Genomic DNA, 27,975 nt, shown 5'->3' with positions numbered 1-27,975 from the left:
CAAAATCACGAATTGTTCAACAGCCACAGCTGAGACATTACTACAGAATATTATATCTCACCTTGTTACTTGATCCTAAGTCACCAGTTTCATATTCTCACTGGAGAAAACAAAATGTGCAGTCTTTTCTTGTCTACGAGACCACTTCACTCCACAAGTCCTGTCCAATGGAGAGCCAATTGCTATCTCTCTTGACGTTAAATTTGTAGGTTTACTTTTTGACAGTCGTCTTAACATAGGTCACACTTTAAACAGTGTTAAAGGCAAGATGGTTATAAATTCTAGATATGCTACTAGTCCTTAGCAACACCAAGTGGGGAGCTGACCAATCATGTATGTTACGTTTTTATTATTCTTTTGTCCAATCCCATTTAGATTATGGTTGTATCATCTACTTTTTAGCACGTCATACTGTGCTTTAGATGCTGGATGCTATACACCACTCTTTTCTTCATCTTGCCACTGTTGCTTTTAGATCAAGTCCTGTCGCAAGCATGGGTCTGCCTGTCTTAAATGACAACCAAATCACCCGATTCTTAAAACATTTCTCGCAAATCCTCATTTCCAACAGAATGCATTCTGCTGGACCATCCACGTAATGCAGCACCAATGGGTGTCCGTAGGTGACGTTTATTGTACGTTTTACATTTTGACCCACTTCTATTTTCCCAACATATCCTTGCACATAACCCCATCCTCATTAATTTTAATTATGACCTTACTGTATATAATAAAAAATTAACTTCATCTTCTAGCAGATATTTTACCACTTTCTGTCAGAGACAAACCCAGTCACAGTAGTATACATAGATGAGTCGAAGCAGTATGAATACCATTGGATGCAATTTAGTTGTAAATGATAGAACTTATGTGTTTGGTCTATCTGGTATTACAACTGTCTACAATTATTGATGGATGCCATCAATTTGGGCTTCAATATCATTTAATCAAAATATTGTCACATTCATATTTGCAGTGATTCATATAGTGCTCTCCAAGCTTTCGAGGATTTGTATTCCAGACATCCTATTATCATCAAAATACATAATACAATCGTTGGAGCATTAAACATACGCTTTGAAGAAATTGGCAAGGTGACTGGACCGCTACAGTGGATAATAAACTCTGACACAAAGATACAGTGTTACCATGAGACTCTTCATGCAGAAATATTCGCTGAGAGGAAGTGGTCCTGTGCCAATTGCGATTAGACATACAGGAGCTACTCATGGATAGCTGATGTCAGCGGAGAGCGCACCACTGTGTATCTGATGTGACTGCTGCTTGACTGTACACCATATCCTTGTAGACTTGTGTATGTTATGCGGCCTTATATTGCAAATTTGATTGCTGAGAGACATATGGCGTGCCCTAGGAAATAAAAATGTACCAGACCGGGTATTTTTATTTCTAAGAAAAATTAATATCTTAGTAAGATTTAACCCATCGTAAATTTTGATATTAATTTGTTATTGGTGTTACATTATTATCCTAGTTGTTGTGTTTCTTTCGTTATTTCAATTTTATTTCTATTATTATCTTAGTTTTAATCCTACTTTATTAGTAGTTTAATATCTGAGAAGGAGCCTTTTGTTATTATTTTTACCTGGTTGATGATAACACAAAAACCACAAAAAAAGGCTTGTCAAAATCTAGATCATAGAACTACCAGAACACTGGATGACATCCCTCATCCATCCGCTACACAAAAAAAGCTGACTAACATAGTTGTAGGACTTTCCTATCACACAGCTTTTTTCTGATGGATGGCTTCCCCACAATCATATACACACAACTTAATTTAAAATATTTATCATTTTATTTAAATATAATATATTTTGTTTATTTAATTATATGATTCTAACTAAAGCATGCGTGCATACCGTTATTCATTCATATGGGTGTGGCGGTACTAGTGACAACTTTAAATATTAATCACATATAATTCTACCGCTCTCCTGTGACATTACAATATAGCACACACCTACAGCCGCTATACGCCATTGACGAACTATATATACTTAGTTAGCCACTAATTTATTTAGAGCAGTTTTTGGGGTGGGGATGCAATTTGCAAAAACGTTTTTTTGAAATATTTTAATTTTTTAATTGTTAACAGCTGTGCCTAAGAAAAATTAGACCTTAATTAGGCGAAATCTTGAGTTACTGAGGGTGACTTTGCTCTACAGCTTCACCCCTTGACATTTTAAGTTGAAAATTTAATGGCATCAATGCCCCATACATAGAAGCAACCTGACTAAGTTTGATCAAAATCTGTCGAATAATTCTGGAGATATAAGGTGATTTAGGGTGTTACTCCGAACACACATGGACAAACGAATATCCAAAAAATTTTCATCTAGTTTTTGGGTTCTTATATGTCAAAATGTAAAGATCCGGTGAATGTCCATATTAGATTGGAATTACTCTACTGGAGTACTTTCTCTTCCAAAGCTATATCTGTAATGTAGCACTTGAGAGGAAAGTAAAAGGGTACAAAACAGACCCTAACAATTACAGGGAATTCTCACTCCTAAACACTATATACATAATTCTTTCAAGAATCATTTTCAACAGGATCAGTTCACAACTCGATAAAGAATTGGAAGAATACCAGGAAAGTTTAAGACCTTGGAGGAGCTGTCCAGACCCCAGACCCATTCTTAGATCTCAAGAAAGCTCTTATAATTACATTCACAGAGAATCCCTACTAAAAATTCTAAGACTACATACAAATTAATAAACATAATAAAACCAACCCTCACAAACACTATGTCAAAAGTAAAATTCAGAGACGAGCTCTCTGGACCACTTGAGATCAAAACAGTACTTTGCCAAGGCAATGGGCTCTCACTGCTGTTAATCAGCTGCGTTCTAGAAATGGTAATGAGGGAATAGCTGAAAAAATGCCCCCAAAAAGAAAAATAGACCAAAAAATCAAAACTAACTTTCTTGGTTTTGCCATTGACTTAATACTGCTAACAAACGACATTGACAAAGCTAAATCTCAGATATTAGAACTTCAAAACATTGCAAATAAAATTTACCTCAAAATATCATTCAAAAAGACAGAAATTGTATCCCAAAAACCAACATGTTTTTAAGAAGTTAACATAAACTGTGATAAAATCAAAATAGTAACCCAATTTAAATACCTCAGAGAAATAATAACAAACACCCTAAATGAGAAAATCTTGATCTAAATAAGAAGAAACAAACTAGCTAAAGCTCAAAAATTAACCTGGTTCACTTATAATGAAAAATACCTATCGGTAAACATGAAAATAAGACACTGCAACAAAGTTATGAAACCAGAAGCCTCATATGCAGCAGAAACACTCTTCCACCTGAATAAACAAATCAAAGACAGACGGACTCCGGAAAATCAAAAGAAGAATTGGAAGAACTTGTGTCAATAAAAATACCAGAGAGACAGGCATTGGTGGATTGTGCTCAACAGAGTCATGTATAAAGAGTTAGAACCCATCACTGATACTTGCATAAGAGAAGACAGGTATCTTTGGACATATCATCAAGATGCAAGATTCAAGACTTCTGAAACAGACTAGAAAAACACCAAGACAGGATGCAGATGGATCAGAGAAATAAGAGAGGATCTGAAGGAAACTGGCCTTACACCAGAAGACACTATAGATAAAATAAAATTAAACAAGAGAATCAAGAACAAAACACTTGTTTCACACTCTCAAGAAAAAACTTGAAACACAAACATTTTCAACATTAGAAAGGGCATAAAGGTCAGAACATATGAAAAAGTACTGGAAGGACTGCAGGGTTCAAATAGTTCCATCGAAAAGACTTTGATCAGGACTAACTAAAGTGATCCTATGCGGTCATAAAAGATAATAATAATAGCATTTTTTTTTTTTATTAAAAATGTTTTTAATATTGATTAAAATTACTTTATTTAAAAACAATTTTTGATTTAACATACACATTGAAAGATATTTTTAAATCACATTAAAGTTTTAGTAATTAATATGTAGGGCTACAAAGTTATATGGAAATGTTTCAAAAAGGTCTGGGAAATACAAATCTGTTTTTTAATGTTTCATGGATGATGGTTGAATACAGTTAGTGTGTGATATTGAAATGGTAAACTAGATCATGAATGATGCTGTATGTGTTTACAAAATGATGCGCGATTATTTTTTACTCCTGAACTGAAAATTAACTAAATTGTTATAGTGCATAAGTTAAGTAGGATAATAAATACATAATAATTGTACTTATTTTAACTGTTTATAGTGTATCTGATCATGCGATAGAACTTCTTAAACCATTATTTAAGTTTTTTTTAATGGAATCTGCTAATATATTCTCAGAAACATGTAGACATCAGATTTGGAAATTATTAATTGAAAAAGGAGTTGATTCAGAGAAAGAATTTATTTTTCAAATTTTGTCATCAAAATACGTAAGTTAACTTTTTATTTGGTTGACATTTTGTTTTATTATGATTAAAAATGGAGTTACTGTTAAATTTTTTTCTAGTGTAAAGTCAATACCAAAAAAAAAACTTAAATTAACAATAATTTTAATTAAATATTCTAAAGAAAGCTGGCAATGAATTGCATAACTTTACTGGCTATACCAGTCAAGTTACGTAATGCATTTTCAATTAAATTTTTTTAAACTCTATTTGTAATTTTATGATAAAATGATTTATTTTTATTGGAAAACAATAACCAAAATTATGAATACTTTTTTCACATTTTTTTTGTAAAAATATTTATTCCTATATTTTTGGAGGACTTAATGAAAGTTGAACTGTGGTGTGGGGTATTGTTTTGTGATCTTGAAAAATGAAAAATTAATTTTTTTAATTTTGGGGCTTCCATTGAGTATGGGTAAATTAATTTTACCCCCATCTGGGCAAAATTAATTTTTAAGAAAAAATCATTAAGTGGTGATGATTAATTAAAAAAATAGCTTAACATTTAACAAAAATACAAATATACAGCCATCATTCTAAATAAACAAAGTTGTAATTTTCTAGGAAGTAGGTGAAAATTTTTGGTTAATCTTTTTTCAAGAAATATTAAAGAATAAGGGTTATAAAAAAAAGAAAAGATTTTTATGTTTTAAATGCAGTGGAGAAATTGTAAAATGGATTTGTGTTAAATAAATTAACAAAAAAATTTACAGTTGTAGCTGCTATAGGAACATATATTGGTTACGGCTGCTAAAATAAAAATACAAATTAATAATCTATGTGTATTTATTTAATCATAGGGACAGTATAAATATTATTTATTTATTGAAAAGTACAGATATTATTTTGCAAATTTTCGTTAATCTTTTACTGCTTAAATAATAATTTAGTTTTAACTGCTAAAGGAATTTATTAACTTCCTGAGGCTATTCTTTCAAAAAATCACAAAACTTAGTATTTTAAATGTACTTAAATAATAAAATATTTTAATAAAAATAAATAATTAAATAGCAGGGTAAAATAATTTTATTAAAACCAATTAAACAATTTTATTCAAGGTTAAAAAAAGAAACAGGAGTATGAGAAAAAATGTTTAATTTTACCAAATTACTGATGATTATATGAAATGCTCTGGCATTGTTTGAAATAATATATAATTTTCTTTTAGAACGTGAAAATGATTTTTTTTTTGATAAAAATGTCTACATCATTCATTATCTATTTTGTTTCTATAAAACTTTTATACCTTGTCCAGCCATAAAACAAAACATGTTTTTCACTTTATAATTACTTACTTGAATTTAAACTTTGCGTAGAATATACAGTGAAATATTTATTAACAGACACATCCCAATTATGGAAAAGTAAACAGATGAAGTTTTTCAGTCACTAGAGCCTTGAATTAGAATTTCTTATAAAGTACTCCATGGTTAGTCTGATGAGGATGAGAAAACTTGTTCTTTATAGAATTGTAAACGTTGTACTATAATCAAACAATTGCATTATCTGTTATAATACTCCTATTCCTCATATTCTTAGTAATGTGGAAATAGTCCCTGCTCTTTATTTACAAAGATGAAGAATAGTATAGTTTGCTGAATTATATATATATATATTTATCACAATTGTTTGTTTAACTTAAATAGTGTTAATATGTAAATATGTTAATTTACGAACAAAGTTGAAAATTAAAAGCCGGCAGGTTAGTTACCATCGGTAATCTATGTACATAAAAGAGTGAAAGTGTTTTAAAATGTTATATCCAACACTTTGTGAAAAGTAATGAAAATAGTGATGAGCAGCTTTCTGCATTTGAATTTATGGTTACAGAGATTCATGATATATTGTTTACTGAAGTGATTCAGAATGTTTAATTATAAAGGAGATGCTATAAAAAAAGAAAAAGGATCCAGTTCTGAGCTGGTACAAGCTTTTTTTAAAAAACAATTTCATTTGTTAAAAACTGTAGCAAAAGCAAGTTTCTTATGGAAAATAATTGTCAGTTTATAAAAACTAAAATTAAAAAAACTAATTTAAAAAAAATATTTATAATGCTTATTTTCAGTTTTTATTAATAAATGTTTTCTGTGCAATATTTTTTGTTATGTTTTAATTTATGTCGGATACCAATTGCTGGTAAAAATTGTGATATACAATATATAGTTTTTTGTTATTATTTTAAAGTAATACGACTGAAGTTTGTTATTCATATGGAACACTGATAATTAAACAATTTTCCAGTGATTTTCATCCCATACTGCCTGTTTGTTAACTTATTGTATAATCTATTTTTAGAATGTAGTATAGTGTGATTAAGGCGATTTAAAACTTTTCATTGATTAGAAATGTAATAAAATTCTTTTTTCAGATCCCCTCTCAACTACAGATACCACCAAACTGGAGATATTTTCTGATCGAATTATTTAAAGATTTATTGTATATTTTGAGGTACAGAATAAAGTAATTATTTAATTCTGTATACTGTTTGCAAGTTTAACTTTATTATTGTAGTTTTTTAAGTTAATTTTATATAGACACTAAGACAGTTTTTTTGAAAGTTTCCTTTTTGTAAAAAGGAAAAATTCTGTTGTTTACAGTTTGACTGTGAGAGTAGAGATCCTTTGGAAATATTTAGTGATGTATCCGTTTTATGTCAAACAACAAAAGCTGATAAGAATTTGGAAAATGCACTGATTCCATTGGTTACATCACTTGTCCATGATGCATTACAATTTTGTTACGATCCATCATCCATACTTAGTTATCTGAAGGTCCTTCTTAACTCACCTGATAGTTTGGCACATACAGTTGTTCTCATCATGTTGTCTCAGTCTGTCACCATATGTCCTGCTGTTTTTCTTCATCAACTTCTTGATTTTTGTGCGTATTAGTATATGTATTTTATTGTTTGATAGATAATGTAATTGCTGTAATAATTGTAATACGATTTTTGATTTAATAATATATGATTATAATTTATGATTATTTTATGATTTATAATTGTAATAAGATTTATGTATAGTAATAAGATTTGAATAACGAAGTTTCCAAATGATTGAAGTCAGAAATTTACAATTATGTATTTCTGACCTCAATAATTAGGAAACTTGGTTTTTTCTTTGGAAATCTTTTTATTTAAATAGAAAAATAGTAAATAATAACTTAACTTTTAATTTCATCTAAACATTAATGGGATAGGCTAATTATTAATTTAATAGCAAGGAAAATTTTACAACTTCCAAAAGAATGAATTTATTCTGCCTGGTTTCCTTGTTTCGTTAGTTATGGTTTGTACTTGGTGAAGAGGTGATTTGGTAAATTGTACTCTACTTAGAAGCCAACAAAGAAGAAACTGTGTGTACAACTTTTATTAATACATACATTTTATTAATATGCATTAATAAAACTATGATTTTGATGTGTAACATCTGTTAATGCCTTATTTTGATTTTTACAGTATACATATTCAATATTATTTTACTTAGTTTATTTCAGTTAAATTCTGTATATGATTTAACATATACATGTTATATAATTTGTTTCAATCACAGTCATCATATTGTTATGGTCTGGTAAAGAACTTAAAGTAAAGGATTTTTTGGTGTCTTTCTCCTTGTTTATGTGTTTTTTATATATTCTTTTTTATTATTACATAAGTGAAATGAAGTTAATAGTAGAAATAACTAAACCAATGTTTAATCAAAACATACAGTGGTGTACCCTAACTTGCAATCTGCAATGAGACCAGTTCGATACTGACCCCGACTTGACATTATTGTCTATGTCTTACTGTCTGGGATGCTGGCTCACTGCCAATCTGTGCAGGAGGAAGTCAACCTATAGGCACAGTAAGGTGATACCTGCATCCAGTCCTCCTCCCCTCACACTCCAGTAATTTCCGTACATACATGGTTGTGTCCTGACCATAAACTTCTATCTGCAGCAGCCCTACATTACCACCACTAATCTTTTCAAACACATCAACCAGAATCTGCCCCAAGTTGGCGCCATCATCTGAATTCATGTAGGCCTCATGGAAGATATTGGTGATCAGCAGATCCTCACCACCACTGCTACCAATCAGCCCCGCCTTGACTGTGGTTGTAAATCGTAGTCCCTGCTTTAATGCCAGGCTTTAGAGCCATGCTATCTACAGGTGCCTGGTGGCTAGCGTCTGCAGCACCCTGCCCTTCATCTTATGCATACTGATGATCACAATCATATTAATGGCTCTGTCACCTCTATCTGGTACTCCAACATATGTATACCTTTTTCAGCCAGTTTCTCTTGATCAATTCTGCCACCTGTGAAACAGGCACCCATTATCTAATGCTTCTGCAATCAGACAGCCAGTGGCAACCATCGTTTGGGTGGCAACTTCTGATGTCGATCTCTCATCAATGCAGAATGCAGAATTCCTGACTATTCCCCTCCAGTCTTGACGGCAATACTGCGTGCAGTCTGCCTCCACTTCATGAATACTCCTCTTGACATTCTTGTCCATATTTTTTTTACCTTTAGCAAGTCTCTCAAATCTCCAGACTAATTCCTCTAATTCTAAAGGAATATCCTCCTCTTCCTTAGAAGTCTGTTGACTTCAGCCATTTGGTCCCTTTTCTGCAGTCCAAGGCAGGTCTAGGGGGAAGACCATCTACATGTAAATCCTCTTTAGCAGTGCCAGTGATAGTCTGCTGCATAGGTAACACTTCTTTTATCGCTTGCTGCAAAATCATAGGCTCCACAGCAATCTTCGTCACTTTCCCAGAGGTTTTCTCCACTGTGGTAGGCTGGACCGGAAAAATTTTACCAATTCTGTGATCTACGCCTCATTCTGCATTTTATGATACCCCAAAAGGTATACCGTATTTTTTCAGAACGTAAAGCATTTAATTCGTTCATTTAAATTACAGTATTAATATTACATTAATAATTAATTATTGTAAGTACTAGTTTAGTTCAGAATCAGTAGGCCAGTAAAACGAAAAGAAAGTACCACATTGAAAAGGATCATTTCAATACACTTTTTAATATGGAATTTTATTTTTAATTAATCACTGTCAGTGTCTGTAGGTGGTCGTCTTCACTACCATCAAGTTCATTAGATATTCCGCATTTTTTAAAACTTTTCCTTACCAATTCCGTAGAAATACTTTCTCAAGCATCTTTTATCCAAACACAAATCTGGTTAAAATCTGAGCATTTGATTCTTCCTGTAGGCGTGAGAAAGAAATTTTCATCAGCCATCCATTTACTGTACAGTTGTTTTAATGCAGATTTGAACGGTTTATTAATGCAGACATCTAGTGGTTGCAGTAGAGATGTCAATAGAGATGCCTGTAATTATTACTTGGTCTGTCATACCCTTTTTTAAAATGTATTTTACTTTATCAGTCGTATGCCCCCCCCCCCCCCCCGATAACTATCCATTACTAGCGTACCGGTATTTTTTTTATTAAGTAATTCTCCTGATCGCTTTTGCCATACACACCTGTAAAAGAGGAGGATGGTTTACATCATTTATGTCAAAGAACGTATCTCTTTTTTCTTTTTAACAGATTCCTACTAAATGCTATTCTATATCTTCATCCATCGCCTTAAAAAAAGTAAAACAGATTCTTTATCTCAAGTCATTATTTATTAATAACTAATTTTACTTTTTTATTTTTTAATTACAGCTAGAATTTTGAATCAAACTTGTTTTTTTAATCTAGAGCTTAGTTAAATTATAATATTTCAGTTATATGTAAGTTTAAAAACCACATTTTTATAAGGAGAATAGTATTATTACAAGTGCTACAGAATAAGGATGTACACTTAATGTACACCAAGCTGAATTGTTTCGAACCCAACGAATACTGTTTTTGTTGTCGTGCCCAAATTACACTGTTGAGTGATTCATTAGGGTTCTGTATTTTACTTTTTACGCACCTTACTGAAAGATGAAAGATCTTTAGCTAATAGGTATCTAAAAATTCTTTTATTTCACTCATGACAACAATAGGTAAATTAAAGTGTTTTGAGTGTTTATATGGTTTACCTTATGCCTTGGCTTTTTGAAACTTACACCAGCTATCGGCACCAGGAGAACATAGTCCATGTTGAGGGTTTTCATCAGTTGAACTGAAATAGAAAAACTCAGCCTTCACTGGTTTGTACATTGAATACCAACTTTCAGTATTTCTTCTAATGGCTAAGCCATAATAATTCTGAATATTAATTATAGCTGTGTCTGTCAGCCTATTATGTCCACACAAAGAACTACAATCACTTAATTTCATCCCTCTGTACCTTAATTTCAGATTTCGAAGACGCTTTCCCATTCTTTTCTGCTCATGGCCTATGCATTCCAACTTCTTTATTTGGCAATCATCTCCATACAGTTTCATTTCCTCTACAAATGACAAAGCTTTTAAATCCCCATCTCCTAGATAGTTCACGATTCGCATATTTCGAGTAAGTGACCATTCATAAATTTTCTTCGCTCCATTGGTCTCCATCCCCCCCACTCACACCACTGCAGTTCGCCTGACAGCTATAAAATGGTTGGTTGACAACTATCCAAAATGGTTGGATATAGTTAGGGAGGGGAAATTCTTTTAATATAATACATATCTTAAATAAGAATTTTTATCATTCAATTTCAATTAGATTGTATAATTGTGGATGCATAATTGGGGAATGGAATTGTAAATAATAGCTTCAAAAAACTAATTCAATACATTCGTTGTGGATAATGGGTAATTTGTTTCTATATCAGTATACGAATTAGTGGAAGGATTGAAATTTTAGTTTGTTTTCCCTATTTCTACAAACTGGGCCTGTCTGAACTGGATTGGATTGAGCTCGCCTAGATTGGAATTGTTTCATTGGAACTGGAATGGTCTAGACTCGCCTGAACTGTTACTGACTTACGTGAACCGAATTCTCCTTACTTTAACTGAATTTACCCGATTCGGACTAGACTGGTCTCGTTTCGACAGACTGGATTGAACGAGACAAGAGTGGACTTGATTCGCTAAACTTGATTCACTAAACTGAACTGAGTTGTACAGGAGCTGGGATGAACTTTTACAATTGACAACCTAACCCAACCCTTTTTTGTTAAAGAGGTGAGGAATTTACAGACGCCTAAGCAGTGTCGGGCTTGCTAACAGGTGCCCCAAGATGTTATTAATATGTGTATGTAAACCTGCGCACTACCGACTAAACCGCCACCCCTAGCTACCACCCTTCCTGGAACCACTAACGAAGCATTCCTTCCTATAAGGAGGATTGAACTGGACTTGAATATAGAACTGGGTTTGTTTTTGTTTTGACTGGAGTCACCTTAACTGACCACATCTGAACTGAGATGGAATGGAATAGACTGGGCTGGAATCGAATTGACTGAAATGAGTGGAATATAATGGACTGAACAGCAAATGTACTGGACTGGACTGGGGTGGACAGGACTGGATTGGACTAGGGTGGACTGGACTGGAGTGGTGCAGTCAGACCTGAAGTGGAATGGTTTGGGCAGGAACGTTTTTTTCTTTTTACATTTTTTAAACGTCTGGCTTTTTTTTAAAAATCGGGGTGAAAAAGAAAAGTTTTCATTAAAAAATGAGAACCTTTTCATTTTCATTTTTATTGTCAATGTCACCATCATTATTTTTCTTTTTATGTAGATCTGCTACAGTTTTTGTCATTAGTTTGAGTAAATCATCATTTTTCGTTTAATTTTCTATTTTGTAATTATATTCCTGTAGCATTTTTCTTTTTTTTTTTCCGTGTCTTCAATGGTATTAATATGAATGTATCTTGGCTCCTGCCAAGACACATTCATGTCGACGAGGTTGGTTTTTTTATCTTGTTTTTATTCTTTTATTTTTATCAAAAAATTTGGTTTCCTAGATCGAGGTTATCGAAAAATTTTCATTTGAAAGCAAGAGAATTTTCTGCAAAATTAGAAAGTTATTATATACAGATGTAAATTTGTTTATAAATACTACTAAAGTGTATATAGAAAAGAAGAATAAACCTAATTATTATACTACTCACTGGTCCGGTTTTTTAACAATTTTTTTTAAATTTATTAAATTAAGATTTAAATAATTATAATGTAATTATTATATTTTAAGATAATTATATAATAACTAAAAATTATTAAGAATTTTTTTTATTTACTGACCGTTGGAATCAAAACTGTTTTTAAAATATTAAAACCCAATTTAAACATTTTTAATAAAATTTGCACAAAATTTGAAAATGAACTAGTTATTAATGATTTCTCCTTAAAACTGATGAACAAATAGCATTTATTCTTTTTCCATGAAAACGACTAAATAAAAAAAATAAAAATTTATTAATAAAATAAAAAAAATTAAAATTTATTAATAAAATAAAAAAAATTCATTAATCACCAAATTAAAGTTTTCTAAACTAAATAGCAGTAATATTATGCCACAATAATTATCTATTATTTTTTAGCCATTAACACAAGAATAAGATTCATCTCAATGAATGCTTTTTGTAGAAATAATAATTTGTTTTTGCACAGAAATTTTTATTTTAAGTTTTGTATTTAACAATATTATTTTTTATTATATATCTCGGTAAGACGGGTGATCACAAAAATACAAAGGGGTTTTATTAATCGATAACAAAATTAAAAAATTAATTCGAAACGTTAAGTAGGTATAATCATAAATCATACAATTAATAGTTTTTTGAATAAATAACTCGAAAATGTATAAAAAAAAGTTCTGTATTAAAATAATCACGTAGTAAAATTAGGGTAGTTTTATATCAAGAGTTATATTCGATGTGTTTGTTTGGTTGTCTGTATAGAAACCTTATCAATTTAAAATCTTAGGTAAAATCTGAAAAAAAGGTAATAGTTTTTTAAAAAAGGACCCCTTCAACATAGGCAAGTAGGGTATCAAATTACTGGATTTTAGGCCCTGAACTCAATCCTGATATCAGATTTGGAATGTCTCTTTGTTGAGATACAGACAAAAAAGGAATGGATCAACAATCTTATCCTTTCAAGCCCAGTAAGGTGTTAGGAAGATCGCCCATGAAGGGAGAACAAGAAATAATGAGTCCAGAGGAAGAATCTCAGAGGTTGATGACGCCATACCAGCATGGAGTCAGTGAATACTGCCGAAAGAAGAGAAGAACGAGGAGGGCGTGAAGTCAGAAAGCGACGAAGACCCCCAAGTACAAAAGGCATAGAACCTGAAGGAGAACTAGTTAAGTTAATTACCGAACTAGAAGAGCCAAAAAGAGCCGAACTACTATGCCAAATGGTAATATAGATAAAAATACTAAGGAGGTGAAACAGGTTGAGAAACGTTTGTACAGTTTCGTGCGGCATTGTTGAAGAAAAGATCTGTTGAGTAAAACAAACTGAGATAACTGCGCAGACTGATTCTCAGGAAGAGCGTGAGGGGTTGTGCAAAAAGTGTTAAAAAGAGATCTTAGTGAGGAAGAGTTGACTGAATTGTTGCTCAGGAGGTGGCCGGCTGAGGCCTATAAGTATGCGGTAGATTGTAAAGATTCATTTTTGGAAATTGAGGATGTAGATCCGGTGGTGGTTATTGACCTTGCGTCCCTACAGATGCCATTTGTAAAAAGTAAAACTCAGGCAATAAAAAACTTATAATAGGGCAATTGGTGGGTTTTAAATTACAGTTTACACAAATCAGCGAGTGAGTCCCTGCACAAATCATCTGGGCGCAAGGGATTTCCACACGTGCAAATCATCAACCACTTTCAGTAACAAAATAAATTTTATATGGTTTTTATAATAAGAATAAAATCGAAGCCTAAACCAACAATGATTAATGAAGCCATCAAAACCGCTAAAAACACTGTTCCTTCTAACTGTGAACAATGTATCCAAAAAATTCACAGCATGTATTTTTTAGGTAATGTAGGCCTACTTTACAAAATATTTTGATATGTCTATAATGAGATAGCTAGAGTTTGTTAGTTAAAGTGTAACTTACACACAAACTCATGTTTAAACAAGAAAGTGAATAGACATGCATGGACATGAATGTTTGCGTAATCCTGAATGTAAACATTGTAGAAGGTTCAGTTACTGTTTTGATTAAAATGTGATATGTTGCATTGTTGCTAGTGTTAATGCAGTGGTTAGGAAATGTACACTTGGTTATAAAAGTAATTTTATTAGCAGGAAACTTCTCTTAAATGTGATATCTTTTATTTTAAATTTTATTAATTGGAGAAATTTTTATATTAGCTGTAGAGAAACTGGGATAAGACAAAGTGAGATGCAATTGGTAGTTTTATAGTTTATACTAACTCCATTGTTTTTGTAGAAACCCTTGAATTCTATAAAAATGGATTATGGAGTGGTTCAGTTGGCATTCATACTGAAATAGTATATCACAAATTGACTTACAATAGATCTTCAGTATTGTACAATATTTTAGAGTTCATTGAACAGCAAATAACATTGATATCTGAAACAAAAATATTTGTAGTTTTCATAAAACCGAATATTTAGATAAATATTTCCATATTAATGGGAAAAGTTGCTGTGACCCATTTAGCTGTCACAGTAAACCGGTTAAGAAATCTCTTAAAGAAATATCTTTGACACTTTCGACAAGTAATCCAAATTTTTAATTATTTCCAGTCAGAGTACTGTGTACAAAATGCATAAACAAAGTACAAAAACCACAAGATGATACAGAAAGTGAATCGCAATGTCAGGATTTATTTTACCCTCAATGTGTTATAGTCAAGTTGGTGAATAATTCTTGTTCAGCACTTGGCATTTTCCTCATTAAGGTTCAAAAATTATCAAGCAGGAAGCAAAAATTATCAAAAGGAACCAATTATAAAAAATAAAGTTACAAAAATAGCTGAGTCAGTTCCAGTAAATTAAACGATTACTTTGATTTAAATATTTCTACAGAACAAACCAGTTTAGTACCACAAAATTATGCTGATTTAGGTAGGTAATATGAAGAATTAATCATTAAAATAAAGGATAAAATGAACAGTTATATCAACCCAAGAAAAAATTAATATTTTAAGTTTATTATCAAGCAGCTGGGGCATTTAAAATGAGTTAAGTTAGTATTTAGTCTGTCAATCCAAACAAAACAAGTGTAATTTTGCCCACAAATTGGCAAAAAAAAAACCCAGTTATGTAATTGATGAAAATGTTATTAAATGTATCCAAGATTTTTACCAGAATGATGAGCACAGCTAAATGATGCCAGGCAGGAAGTATTGTGTCTCTGTAAGTCAAGCTGACAGGAAGAAAATTAATATTCAAAAAAGGTTTATCTTATGTAACTTAAAAAAATTTTACACAGCCTTCAAAGAAAAACATAATTTAAAAATTAGTTTTTCAAAATTTGCTGATTTAAGACTGAAATTTTGTGTTCTGGCTGGTGGGTCAGGTACCCAATCTGTTTGTGTGTGTGTCACCCACCAAAATGTAAAACTCATGTTAACTGCTCTAAAAATGAAATTTAATTATAAAATTCTCCTTTCAACCATGGTTTAGAAACGACGTAGAGAAGCGTGGTAGAAAACGAAATGTGCATGCTGTCACAGTGTGAAAAATGTCCAGGCACTAATGAAGTGCTCAGATTACTGCAAGATAGCTGGGATGATTTTGATTCTAAAGTTATCTTTAAACAGTGGTTTCTGTGACTATTGTGTGAACTAACTACTCAAATTCTTCCATTTCAAGGATACTTAGATAAACTTACTGAAAATTTAATTAACCTAAAAAGCATCATTTTATTTCAAAGAAACAAGCTAATTTCCTCTATAATATAAAGGAAAACTTGTTGGAGGGTGAATATATTGTAATGGGAGATTTCTTTCAAAATTTTCCTTTTGTGGTACAGTTTAAATCCAGCCATATCACTGGTCAAAAACTTATGCCACAGTACATCCATTTCTCGTATATTTTAAAAACTAAGGAAAATTACAAAGGCAAAGCTACTGTGTGATTAGTGAGTGCTTGAAGCGCAATACTACATTGTTCTTCTGCTTCCAAAGGTAAAGTGATGAAAACACTGTTATCACAAGTTAAACATTTTTTTTATTTTTCTGATGGCTCCTCAGCCCAGTATAAAAACAAAAGAAAGTCATAAATTTGTGCTATCATGAAGAAGATTTGAAATCGCTGCTGAACAGCATTTTTTGCCTTATACCATGGAATAGGTCCATTTGATGTATTAGTGGAACTATAAAAAGGACTGTGACTGTTGCAAGCCTTCAAAGGACAGTCAACAAACAAATTGTTACACCTTCTGAGTTGTACAATTATTGCAAAGACAATATTAAAAATATAATATCTATTTTCTGCTTTAATAAAGATGTTCGAAAGACTGAAGAATACATCAGTTCTCATCAGGTAATCAGAACAGTCCCAGAAACAACAACCTTTAACACTTATGTTCCAACTAGTCAGAAATGTATTCTGAAAGTTCAGGTGACCTCTGAATCAGAAAAATTTACATTAGTATCGGGACACAAGGACATTAGTATTTCTGATTGCTTTATAGGTTTACCAAATCCAAAATATAAAAATAATGTCTGCTGTATATATGATGGGAACTGATGGTCAGGTGAAGTAATTGAAGTCAAATACATGAAAATGAAGAGGAATATCAAATACACTTTTTCCATCTGCAGGTCCTAGTACTTCATTCAGTGAATAATTGAGGGATAATCAAACAAGGATTCAACTAAAAAATATTTTTAAGATTTTCACGCCTTCAGAGATTTTTCCATCAACTATTGTAAGAGGATATAATATTAGACCAAGGATGAGTGAGGACTTATCGGTTCTACTCAATAAAAAAAATGGCAGGAGCACTAAGTTATAGTTAAGTTTGTTATCAAAAAGTGCAAGATTTATTCATAAGTTCCATTAGCAGGTGTAAATTAAGGTAAAAATGAATTGAACAACTTGTTAATGTATTTGAATTGTTTATCATTTTGTAATTATTATTTATCATTCTGTAATTGATTATTTATTAATTATCAATTTACTCATTCTAATGAGTTTAGTTGTAATTTTTATAATCTAAAAAAAAATACATGACATCACTATTTTTGGATATGTTGTTTACGGTTAGAAGGAACAGTGTTTTTAGCGGTTTTGTTGGCTTCATTACTTGTCAACCCCTTTGAGTAACAAAATAAATTTTATATGGTTTTAAAGTACATAAAAACTACTTATTGCTGTAAATATTTCAGATTTTTGCCACCCATCCCACATGTGGTTTTTGGGCCCAACAATGAGACATTTCAAAATCGTATGATTTAGCAACCAATTTTTTTTTAATGAAGGACACTCTGTAACAGACAAATTTTTTTTATAAGTACTACTAGTTCCTAAGAATTAAAAGGTAAAAAACAGGCCTATTAACCTAAGCTCTCCATTATTTATTTGGGCTAAAGTTTGAAAAAACAATTTGTAAATCTAATTTCAGTAAACATTATAATTTTTTGGTTATGGAACAAAATGAATTTTGAGTACACTAAAATGAAGTTCCATCCTTACTCTTTCCAGAAAAGACCTTTTTGACCTCTGTATGATGTAAAATAAGGAATCCTACAGATCATGGAAAAAGTGATGAAAATGCCTTTTTTTTTACCAGTTGGCGAGTTAGAAAATAGTGTATTACTCAGGAAACATTTTATAAAAACTATTGTTTGTATTGGCCACTACAAGGTGGGTAGTTATCATATACTAAATATCATCAAAATCAAAAATAGTGATGCACTGATCATTTGTTAAATTAAAATGGAATACCCCCCAACAGAATGGTCCTTGTTCATTGAGTCCTCTAAAATTAGTTTAAAAGCTGTGCTTCTGCAGCTGGGCAAGCATTCAAAAATGTTACTCAGAGTTTTTTGGGGAATCGAAAGGCAGAAAATTACCGTGATAATGGTAACGATCTTAAAACATCTTATAAAAATTTTAGTTGTAATATGTCCTTAAAAGTACATTTGCAGCACTCATACCTAGATTTCTTCCCAGAAAATCTTAGCACAGTGATCAATGAGTATGGGGAACACTTTCTTGAAGAGATTTCAACTATGGAAAAGTGGTATTAAGGGAAATGGGATCATAATATGCTGGTTGATTATTGTTGGACCACAAAGAGAGATGTTCCACAGGTGAAATATAGCAGAAAATCTTCTATTCTTATTTTCTATGTAATGTTTGACTATTGTATAATTAAGAATTTTAAAGTATTAAAATTCTTAACTATACAATCTTAAAATAAAATAAAGTTAAAGTTTAAAGTTAAATAAAAAGTTTAAAGTCTAAACTTAAAGTTTAAAGTTAAATTAATTTAACTTAAAGTTAAATTTAAAGTTTACTTTAATTTTAAAGTTTACTTTAATTTTAAATTATTTAAATTCATTTTAAAATATTAAAATGTTAAAATTATAAATGCCTGTTTCTCAGAAACCTTGTTTGATGGGGGAAACCAATATCGAATTCAGAAGGAGGAAAAATACTATCAGAATCACATATTTTTCTTCTCAATACAAAAAAAAAAAGTTTTTTTTGTTCCCCAGTGCAATCAGCTGGAAGTTTTTAGTATTTAAACTGTATTAGCTGAAATTTTCTGAAGTAAAAAAATACTATCTATTGATTGTATTTTGCTTGTATATTAAAATTACTTATTGTTAAAATTGTGAAAATAAATTTCTTATTAATCTTATAAGAAAATTAATTTTGTGATAATTAATTTAGATTTAATTTTTATGCAGAATATATTTCAATTCACTAAAAATCAATCAATTAATTGCAATGAGCATTAATCTAATACTCCTGAGGGAAGTGGTATGAGGATGCAGTGAAACTTTAATCACTTCATCCTTTAAGTTTGTATTTGATTCTGATCTTTATTTAATTTTAAAATTTTTACTTAATTGAACTTCTGTAATATTTTTAAGAGATGTTAACTTTGGAAGGACTGTAATTGATGAATTTACATGTGAGATTTTTATCCTTTATGGGGAGGTTGGTTGACATAGTAATTATTACTTGTTAAGTTTTTTGTTTAGTCTTCTATTTCTATATGTTTTAAAAATAGAATTTTCATTTGTTTAGGTGAGTGGTTGGTTAATAAGGGTCATTGTAGCACAGAGAGTATCTGGATGCTTGTTGTTGCAACTTTGTCTTGGCTGAATTGTGTTTCACCTATATTGGCTCCGGCTCATCATTCAATTCATAATATTTTAACAGTTGCACAAACAACAGTGTCTTCTTCTAATACAACTCATTCTCTTATTGAGAATCCTTACTTATCTTGCATTGTTAGCCGAAATTGGAAAATTAGTTCTGCAATTCAATTAGCAAGGTAAAATTATAAAAATATACATTTTATATATGTAAAGTTATTTATTCATTTTTTTTTTTTATTCAGCCCAGTTACTCTTAATGTAATGTGTATTGTTTGGTAGATAAAATGTCTCTTATTAGTAGGTATGGAGTTATTGATAGCAATGAAAGCATGTTGCTGCTGTAAAATCTTGGTAATTTAAACATTTATAATCCAAACGTTCCATTAATTTGGAAAATGATTTGTTCGCATTATTTTTCTAAAATAGGGGTGTTAAGTTGAACTTAAATCTAAATTCACAATAAAGATTTTTCTTTAATGTCTTTAAAATTTCTTGAAGTTTTGTTTAACGTATTTTACTATATTTTAAGTAATTCAATAAATAAAACATGTAATAATGACTATAACAGTTCACTAATAATACATATTGCAATTAGAATATTAATTTCTTGACTATTAGATGATATAGTTGATTTCCACTTTAACAGAATACAAAATCTTAATAGCCAAAAATTATTCAGCATTCAAATTAGCATAGTTGTTTAAAATTATGTTATTTGTATCGTCTCTAGTAAAAATTATAAAAAATATGCAAGGATTTATTTAAATCTTGTAAAAACATCTTTTTATCTCTAGATGACTAAAAGGAAATTGTTATAACTGACATTCCCCATTCAAAATCCATTTTTTGTTTCACCATTGTTTTGGTCACAGTGATCAGAACTATTAAAAGAAAAAACATTCTGTTAGAAGCAGATTTCAGTGCATTATTCCAGTGCACTGAAATGCATCATTCAAATCCTCATCATTCAAATGCATCATTAAATAATAAATTTATAACATTGGGTAAAGTGAATAAAAGATAGTAGTTACTAATACTAGGTTATTTTTGAGTAACCACTAAGTTTTGTTGAATAAAAAATTAATTACAACTAAACTTAGTATCAGCTTTGTTCTTCAAGATTTCTAGTAACGTCTTAAAAAAACGAAGTGAATAAAAACAACGCACTTGATTTTAACTTAAGAATTGCATTTTTTTTAAGCATCACTTAAAGTATGCTTGTTTTTTTGTTAGAACCAGCCACATTGAATTTCATTAATATACTATTGCTGATTAGCTTTGATGGTAGATGGCACCTTAGTCTTATGGTAGCCCTGTAAAGGGCTGTTTGTGTGTTTTGTGAGATAGTTCTGAGAAGGGCTGTTAGTTCTGGTGATGTCGGCTTGGCTGTAGTCTGGGACTTGCAGCTCATCTGTTGGAATTGGATCAAGCTTCCCTGTAACTTCCTTGAATCCTAAAAGAAATGAGACAAATTTAACCCTATTATCTTGCAAAAAACCAACAAAAATTTATAAAAGAATTTATTTGATTGAGATTAGAGTTACAATGTAAGGAGAAAAAATAAAGTTAAAATTCACTGATATTTTTTCGTTTTACTTGAAACTAAAAATCAGATATTGAATAGTATAGATTCATAGATAAGAGGGTTATAATTTGAAAAGAAATAAGATTAAGACAATGATGATGAGATTTTATGACTTTTGACAATGGTGGATTAAATATTAGTATAGTCGAATATATTAAAAGAGTTTTATGGTTTAGTTCAGTAAAATTATAAAGAATGAGAATATAAAGAAGACATTAAAAGCAGGTTATGTAATGAAATTTTCTTAATAGGAAAGCCAGAAATGCAATGAAAAGGGGGTTTTAAAATTTTATGTTATAGAAAAATGTTAATATTAAGTGTGTTGATCATATTAGATATGAATAGGTTTTAATGAAAATCAATAAATTATGACGTCTATGATAAGAATTCTTAAAATTATAAGTCGTAGATCATGTATTAAGGTCTCTGGGGTTAGTTAGTTTAGTAACTGAAATTAAATTAGAAGATAGAAACTGTAGAACATTTAACTTTGTGTTATAGCTATTATCTAAAATATAAAAATTTGTATTATCTAACAAATATGTTGAATGAGTAATAAAAAATAAAAATAAGAAAATGGGGAACTGTAGAAAATCAGTTAAATGATGAAAAAATCATGTCAAGTGTATGAAAGAAGTGGGTGAAGGCATGCATGGTGTACTCTTATATGCTACCCATGTGCTGTCGCATGCCTAAACTGTTACTTACAAGTGATTTATAACTATCTCCTTCAGGATTCCACTAAATCATTTCAATCTAAAATCAATACACCTGCATTTTGTAGAGTGTGATCACCACGCTTCTGATAGTATTAATCCTGATGAATGTAAAATCACTTTTATGTTGATAAGCCACACATTATTCTCCAGCTACTTACATAAAAATTATGAGCTGCAAAAAAGGTTTATACTGTTTACTTACAAGCACACCAGATATAAATAGCTGGTTGTACAGCCTAACCGCTGAATTTAGTACTTTGCTTAACTCAGGTGGTATATAAGATTAGTCATGCAGCAGTTTTGTGTGGATTTCTTTATAAACATATTAGAATTTTTTGATCTTCTAACATTTTTTTATTATTTGGTTTTATTGTTTGAATAATCAGCAAATTTTATTTATAGTATGTATGTGTTTCATAGGTTATGTGAATCATTAAGAGCTGAAGAGGATGGATATATAAAATGGTTATCTAATATACCAACTTGTACAATCAGTGAAGTTTATTTATTGATTGGTGCATTGATGATTGGTCGTTATGAAATAAATATTCGTCTTAAGACAATTGATATCATACAAAAGGCTCCACCATTTTTTGCATCTTCTAATCTCACATTAATTCTATATCAACTCGGTAGAGAAAAAGAACCTGAAGGCCAGCTGGCATTACTGAGAGCTCTAACTAGTACTGCTGTTGATAAGGTTAGTTAATTTGTTAACATTGATTTCAGTTCAAATTTAATATGGAGTGTTCTTGAAGTTCTAATTCTTTAGTTCATTAAAGTTTGTTAAGCTTGATATTATGTATTGTGCGATGTAATCAGGTAGTTAGAAGTTGAAGTTTTATTATTGGCTACATGCTGCTAAACAGATGTAGAACTGGTTAGATATGTGCATGGTTGCTACTAAAAGCATTTAGTTAAACTACTTGTAGCTGGCCTCCATGTGCGAGTGGTAGTGTCTCGTCCTTTTACCCAGAGATCCTGGGTTTGAATCCCTGTCAGGCATGGCATTTTTCACACATGCTACAAAGCATTCATTTCATCCTCTGTGGAAAAAAAATGCTTATTTGCAGACCCGGAGGTTAAACTACTTGTATTTTTGTACTATTGAGGGTATGCCTTAGAAGGTATTTGTAATAGTATTGAAATGATTTGTAAAAGTATTAAATAATGCATCATTTTTTCCATGTTTAAAACTTAAAGTAGAATAAACAGTAATCATATTTCAACTTCTGATCGTAAGGTCAGTTTTTTGTGACTTCTTTATTATTTTATTCAGTATGTTGTATGACTATTCTAAGTTATGAGCTAGCTATGTTACCCATGTCAGAATGTAGCAGAAGTAAATGATAAATTTACTGTATTTTTTTTTTTTGTTGGATGAACTGCATTGCAAGAACATTTTTCTTAGTGATTAGAGTTCAATGAAAATACTTTATTGCAAAGTACTGATGTATGCAGTATAAATTTAACCATGTCGTTAATTCATTGTTAGATATCATCTGACTGGTATGAATTTCCTGTGTCGATCCAATTTAGGCATTTGCTAACATTAATTTTGTTAAATTTTGTAGTGATTTGATCAGACAATTTAAATTTAGTACCATGTTTCATGGAATTCTCTGTATACGAGGTCTGTTCAGAAAGCTACTTAACTTTATTTGTTTAATCTTTATTGTTAATTTTACAGAATATTGGTCCTTGTCCCCTTCAAAGTACTCCTCTCCCCTATTCACACACTTTTTGCAGGGTGTTTCCACTTCTCGAAACAGTCCTGGACAGCTTGATTTGAAATGCCTGTAGGGTCTGTGAAAAATTTTCTCTAATGTCATCAGTAGTCTCAAAACAGCGTCCTTTCATCACTTTTTTAATTTTGGAAATAAGAAAAAAATCACAAAGTAGCCAGATCTGGCAAGTGGGGAGGCTGATGGAGGACAGTCATCTGAATTATGACACAAAATTGATGAATTGACTAAGCTGAGTATGCAGGCACATTGTCGTGGTGAAGGAACCATGAATTATCTCACCACAACTCTGGTCTCTTTTGCAGATTTTTTCATGTAACTGTTATAAAACACCTTGATAGTATGCATGGCTCACTGTTTCGCCTTGAGGCAAGAATTATAAATGAACAACTCCATTAAAATTTAAAAAATAGAGCATCACTTTGACATTGGATCAAGATTGACGTGCTTTCTTGGGGCATGGAGATTGTTTGCCAATCCATTGTGATGATTGAACTTTTGCCTCAATGTTGTAGCCGTAAACCCAGCTTTAGTCTCCCGTTATGATCCTTTGCATGACTGTTTCCTTGTCATTGGCTTGTTCAAGAAGTTGCCGACAAATGCCCACTCTGTTTGGTCATCAAACGAGGGACAAACTTTCCTGCAACTCTATGCATGTTCAATTTTTCAGTCAAATTGTCATGGTATGATTCAGTTGAGATGCTAACCCCTTCTGCAAGTTCTCTGGCAGTCAATTGGCAATTTGCATATACTAGATTGTTGATTTTTCTGAACGTGGGTGTAATTAGTTGAAATCGGGGGCCTTCTTGGTTGAGGGTCACCTTCAATTGGCTGATGACCTCTTTTAAATCATGAAAACCATTCATAAAATTGCGTATGACCCAGAGCATCATCTCTGTAAGCTTGTTTCAAAAGTTGAAACATTTCTGTGAAAGTTTTTCCCCATTTCACACAAAATCTTTCGTTGGATCATTGCTCCTGAAAATTGTACATTACAATAATTGCTACTAAATTTAAACTCGTTGCACTTAAATAACAATAACATGAAAACTAAACTTGATATCAATAATCCAAGAATATGTGGTTACAGAGGAGGTTATGTGTGGGTCATATTGCTGCCAATCGGATGTCACTAAATATTTCTGTTGGCACGTAATTAAAAATGTTCGGTTATTTTCTGAACAGACTTCATACATCTTGTTGGAAAAGTAATAAATTTTCTAATGCCAAGTTTTGTAATTCCTGTTAGAATTAGTCAGCAATGACTAATAAACAATATTATATACTACATATACCTGATGTCAGTTATTTTGTTTAAAGTATCTATAAAAAAAAGAAACAGTTTGTCTTTCAAGAATTATATCTTTCTTACAAACCATATGACAGAAATAGTGTTTATTGAAACAATAAAATTTTTTTTTCTTCTTACTGTGTTACTGGGTTCTAGTTTTAGTTTATTTGAAGAAAGCTTTTAGAGATTATGAAATATTATGCATATAAGTACTCTGTTTTCTGCTGGTTTTACTAGTGATCATCATTGAGAGATTATAGATATTTCTATTATTTAAGTATATTTAAGAATGTAGTTTTATGTGGTACTTAGCTACTTTCTGATGCTGTTAAAAGCTTTTCTGTTTGCTGACTTGATGTGGCATTTAAAAATGGTTACTGTTTTATGTCTAATAAAGAGTGGAAAGGTTTTTAGACTTAGTGATGTTTTTTAACATTATTATGGTATGTTTGTAAAAATTAGTTTTGATTATAGAACTTAACGTTTGATTATTTGCCCTGAGAAAGTCCTATGCACTATGTCTGTCATGATTCTATTCTATTGTCAGCTAAACTTGTAAGATCTTGATTTAATTAAAACAGGATGAAAAAATGTAAAAGAGGGTAAGGAAGAAGAATTTCTATTAAAACGTAGAAATTTCATCTGTTTGTTAAAAAAAAATATTCATTTACGTGAATGAAAAATAGAGTGAGTACTGTTTTCATAGTTACATTCCTACTTGCACAGTCTGAAAAAAAAAATGGGAGGGATTTGGATGACTATTTAATAAAAATTCAGTAAATATAGTTTATAGTGACCTTCAAGGAACCTACGATTTTAGATCATTACAACTGATAGTCATAACCAATGTTTAGGTAGCTTAGTGGTACTACTTTAATATGCAATCTACACAGGTGTTGTAATACAGTAAAATAATAGTCATTAAAAATAATAATTTATTTCTGTAATAAAATAATGTAAAAAAATAAAAATATACAATAATAAATAAATATAATAGAGTAAAAGAAGACAGAAAAATTGTAAAAAATACTTTTCTACAAAAATTCTTATAATTTTTCTTAATTTTTTCACGGTTCTTCCATATCACCAATACTGTCGAATAACCTATGCCTAATTCTTGGGTAATGTCCTTATTAGTTTCACCATCCTCTAACTGCCAGATAATGTGCACCTTTTCTTCTATCGTGAATGTTTTTCATGAAGTCATAATTAAATCGCTATTAAATGAATTACACAGGATACGGAAAATAAAATACTGTACCCGCATGATAAGATACACTCACAGCAAAAGATTAATAACAACTGATTGTGGCTACTTCAGTTACATTAATCTGGTACAAGAAGATAATAAGAAAAACAAGAAGTATAGTATATATGCAGGTAAAAAGGAAAATGTAACTCATTTTAACCATCAACATATTTCTATAGCTACAATGTAGGTATATTACTTTAATGACGAGTCACTTCTGTTGGTCATTATAAGCAATAAAATGTTGCATTGCAGTAGAAAAAATAAGTCATAATAACCGATATGTCGCTACAACCGATGTAATTATAAACAATGTACATTCTGTATTTTATTAACAGTATACCAAACCACCAAGAGACAAGTTTTTGGTCACTATATCCAGTATGTCTTTATATCTGATGTCTCTATAGACGATACTTAATGGTATTAACAGGATACCAAACCAACCAAGAGACAAGTTTTTGGGGTCACTATATCCAATATGTCATTATATCCGATGTCACTATAAATGATACTTAATGTATAATTTACAGAACAATTAAAGATATTTGGATATCTAAGTGGATTAAAAATAAGTGTGTGTGTGTATATATATATATATATATATATATATATATATGTGTCTGTAAATAAAATCATGAGACTAGTTCAGAAAAACTTTTTATTTACAATCCAATTATACATGGACTCTACCACCTTCAAAATAGTTCCCTTTGGAAGCCACACAATGCTTTAAACGGTTTTCTCACTCTTCATAGCAGTATTGGAACTCAGAAATCGGGATTCCTTCGGATTAGTTACATTTTTTTTTTAATGTTCTACTGTTCCAAAATGGTGTCCTTTGAGGTGTTTTTTAATGTCAGGAACAGGAAAAAGTCGCAGGGACTCAAATCAGGTGAATAAGGTAGTTGAGGAAATACAGGAATGTTTTTCTTTGCCAAAACCTCATTAATTGAGAGTGACAAGGTGCATTGTTGTGATGCAGCATCCAGTTGACTTTGATGGCTGTTCTCACATGGGAAACTCTTTTCTGCAGTCTTTCAAGAATTTCTTTGTAAACATATTGATTTACAGTCTGTCCTGTAGGCAAAAACTCCTTATGGACCATGCCATTACTATTAAAGAAACAAATTAACATGGTTTTGATTTGCTCAATTCTGCTTTTTTGGGACGGGGTGAGTTTGAAGTGTGCCACTCCTTACTCTTGTGTTTTGTTTCTGGGTTGTACTAAAATATCCAAGATTCATCACCAGTAATAACATTCTTTAGAAAATCAGGATCAGTTTCAATTCGCCCTAGAAGATCATGGCACACTTCCACCCTGTTGATTTTCTGTTCAACAGTGAGGTTTATGGTATTGGGGCCAATTTTGCACAAACGTTTTTCATGACCAATTTATTTGACAAAATTTGATGGTCAAAATTTGTGGTATGGTTCAAATTCAATTGTTCTGCAATCATTCTGACAGTTATTCGTTGGTTGTATCGTATCAAGTCTCTGATTTGCTTAACATTGTCGTCATTTTTTATGGTAATGGTCTTCCAGAGTGTGGATCGTTTGCAACTGATTCCCGGCCATCTGAAAATGCATTAAACCACCTAAAAACTTGGGCACATGACAGAGTGTCATCTCCATATGCTCTTATCAATTTTGAAAAACTTTTAGTTGCATTTTCACAGAGTTTAACACAAAACTTGATTGCACAACATTACTCATAATTAGTATCAATCATTTTTATAACACA

At 31.1% G+C, this 27,975-nt stretch overlaps 1 protein-coding gene across 3 annotated transcripts in view; it reads left to right on the top strand.

Annotated features, from left to right (window-relative positions):
* LOC142322157 (focadhesin) overlaps window positions 1-27,975 on the top strand; it is a 93,416-nt gene that overhangs the window by 19,990 nt on the left and 45,451 nt on the right. For all 3 annotated transcript variants that reach the window (XM_075360904.1, XM_075360905.1, XM_075360906.1), the window contains exons 6-9: window positions 4,270-4,438; window positions 7,054-7,336; window positions 19,569-19,818; window positions 22,367-22,646. In XM_075360904.1, coding sequence (XP_075217019.1) covers window positions 4,270-4,438; window positions 7,054-7,336; window positions 19,569-19,818; window positions 22,367-22,646 — 982 coding nt within the window. The remainder of the gene's footprint in view (window positions 1-4,269; window positions 4,439-7,053; window positions 7,337-19,568; window positions 19,819-22,366; window positions 22,647-27,975) is intronic.

Source organism: Lycorma delicatula, chromosome 3 (genome assembly GCF_047948215.1).
Source record: "Lycorma delicatula isolate Av1 chromosome 3, ASM4794821v1, whole genome shotgun sequence".
Lineage (NCBI taxonomy): Eukaryota > Metazoa > Arthropoda > Insecta > Hemiptera > Fulgoridae > Lycorma > Lycorma delicatula.
This window is presented reverse-complemented; position numbering and strand designations above follow the sequence as displayed.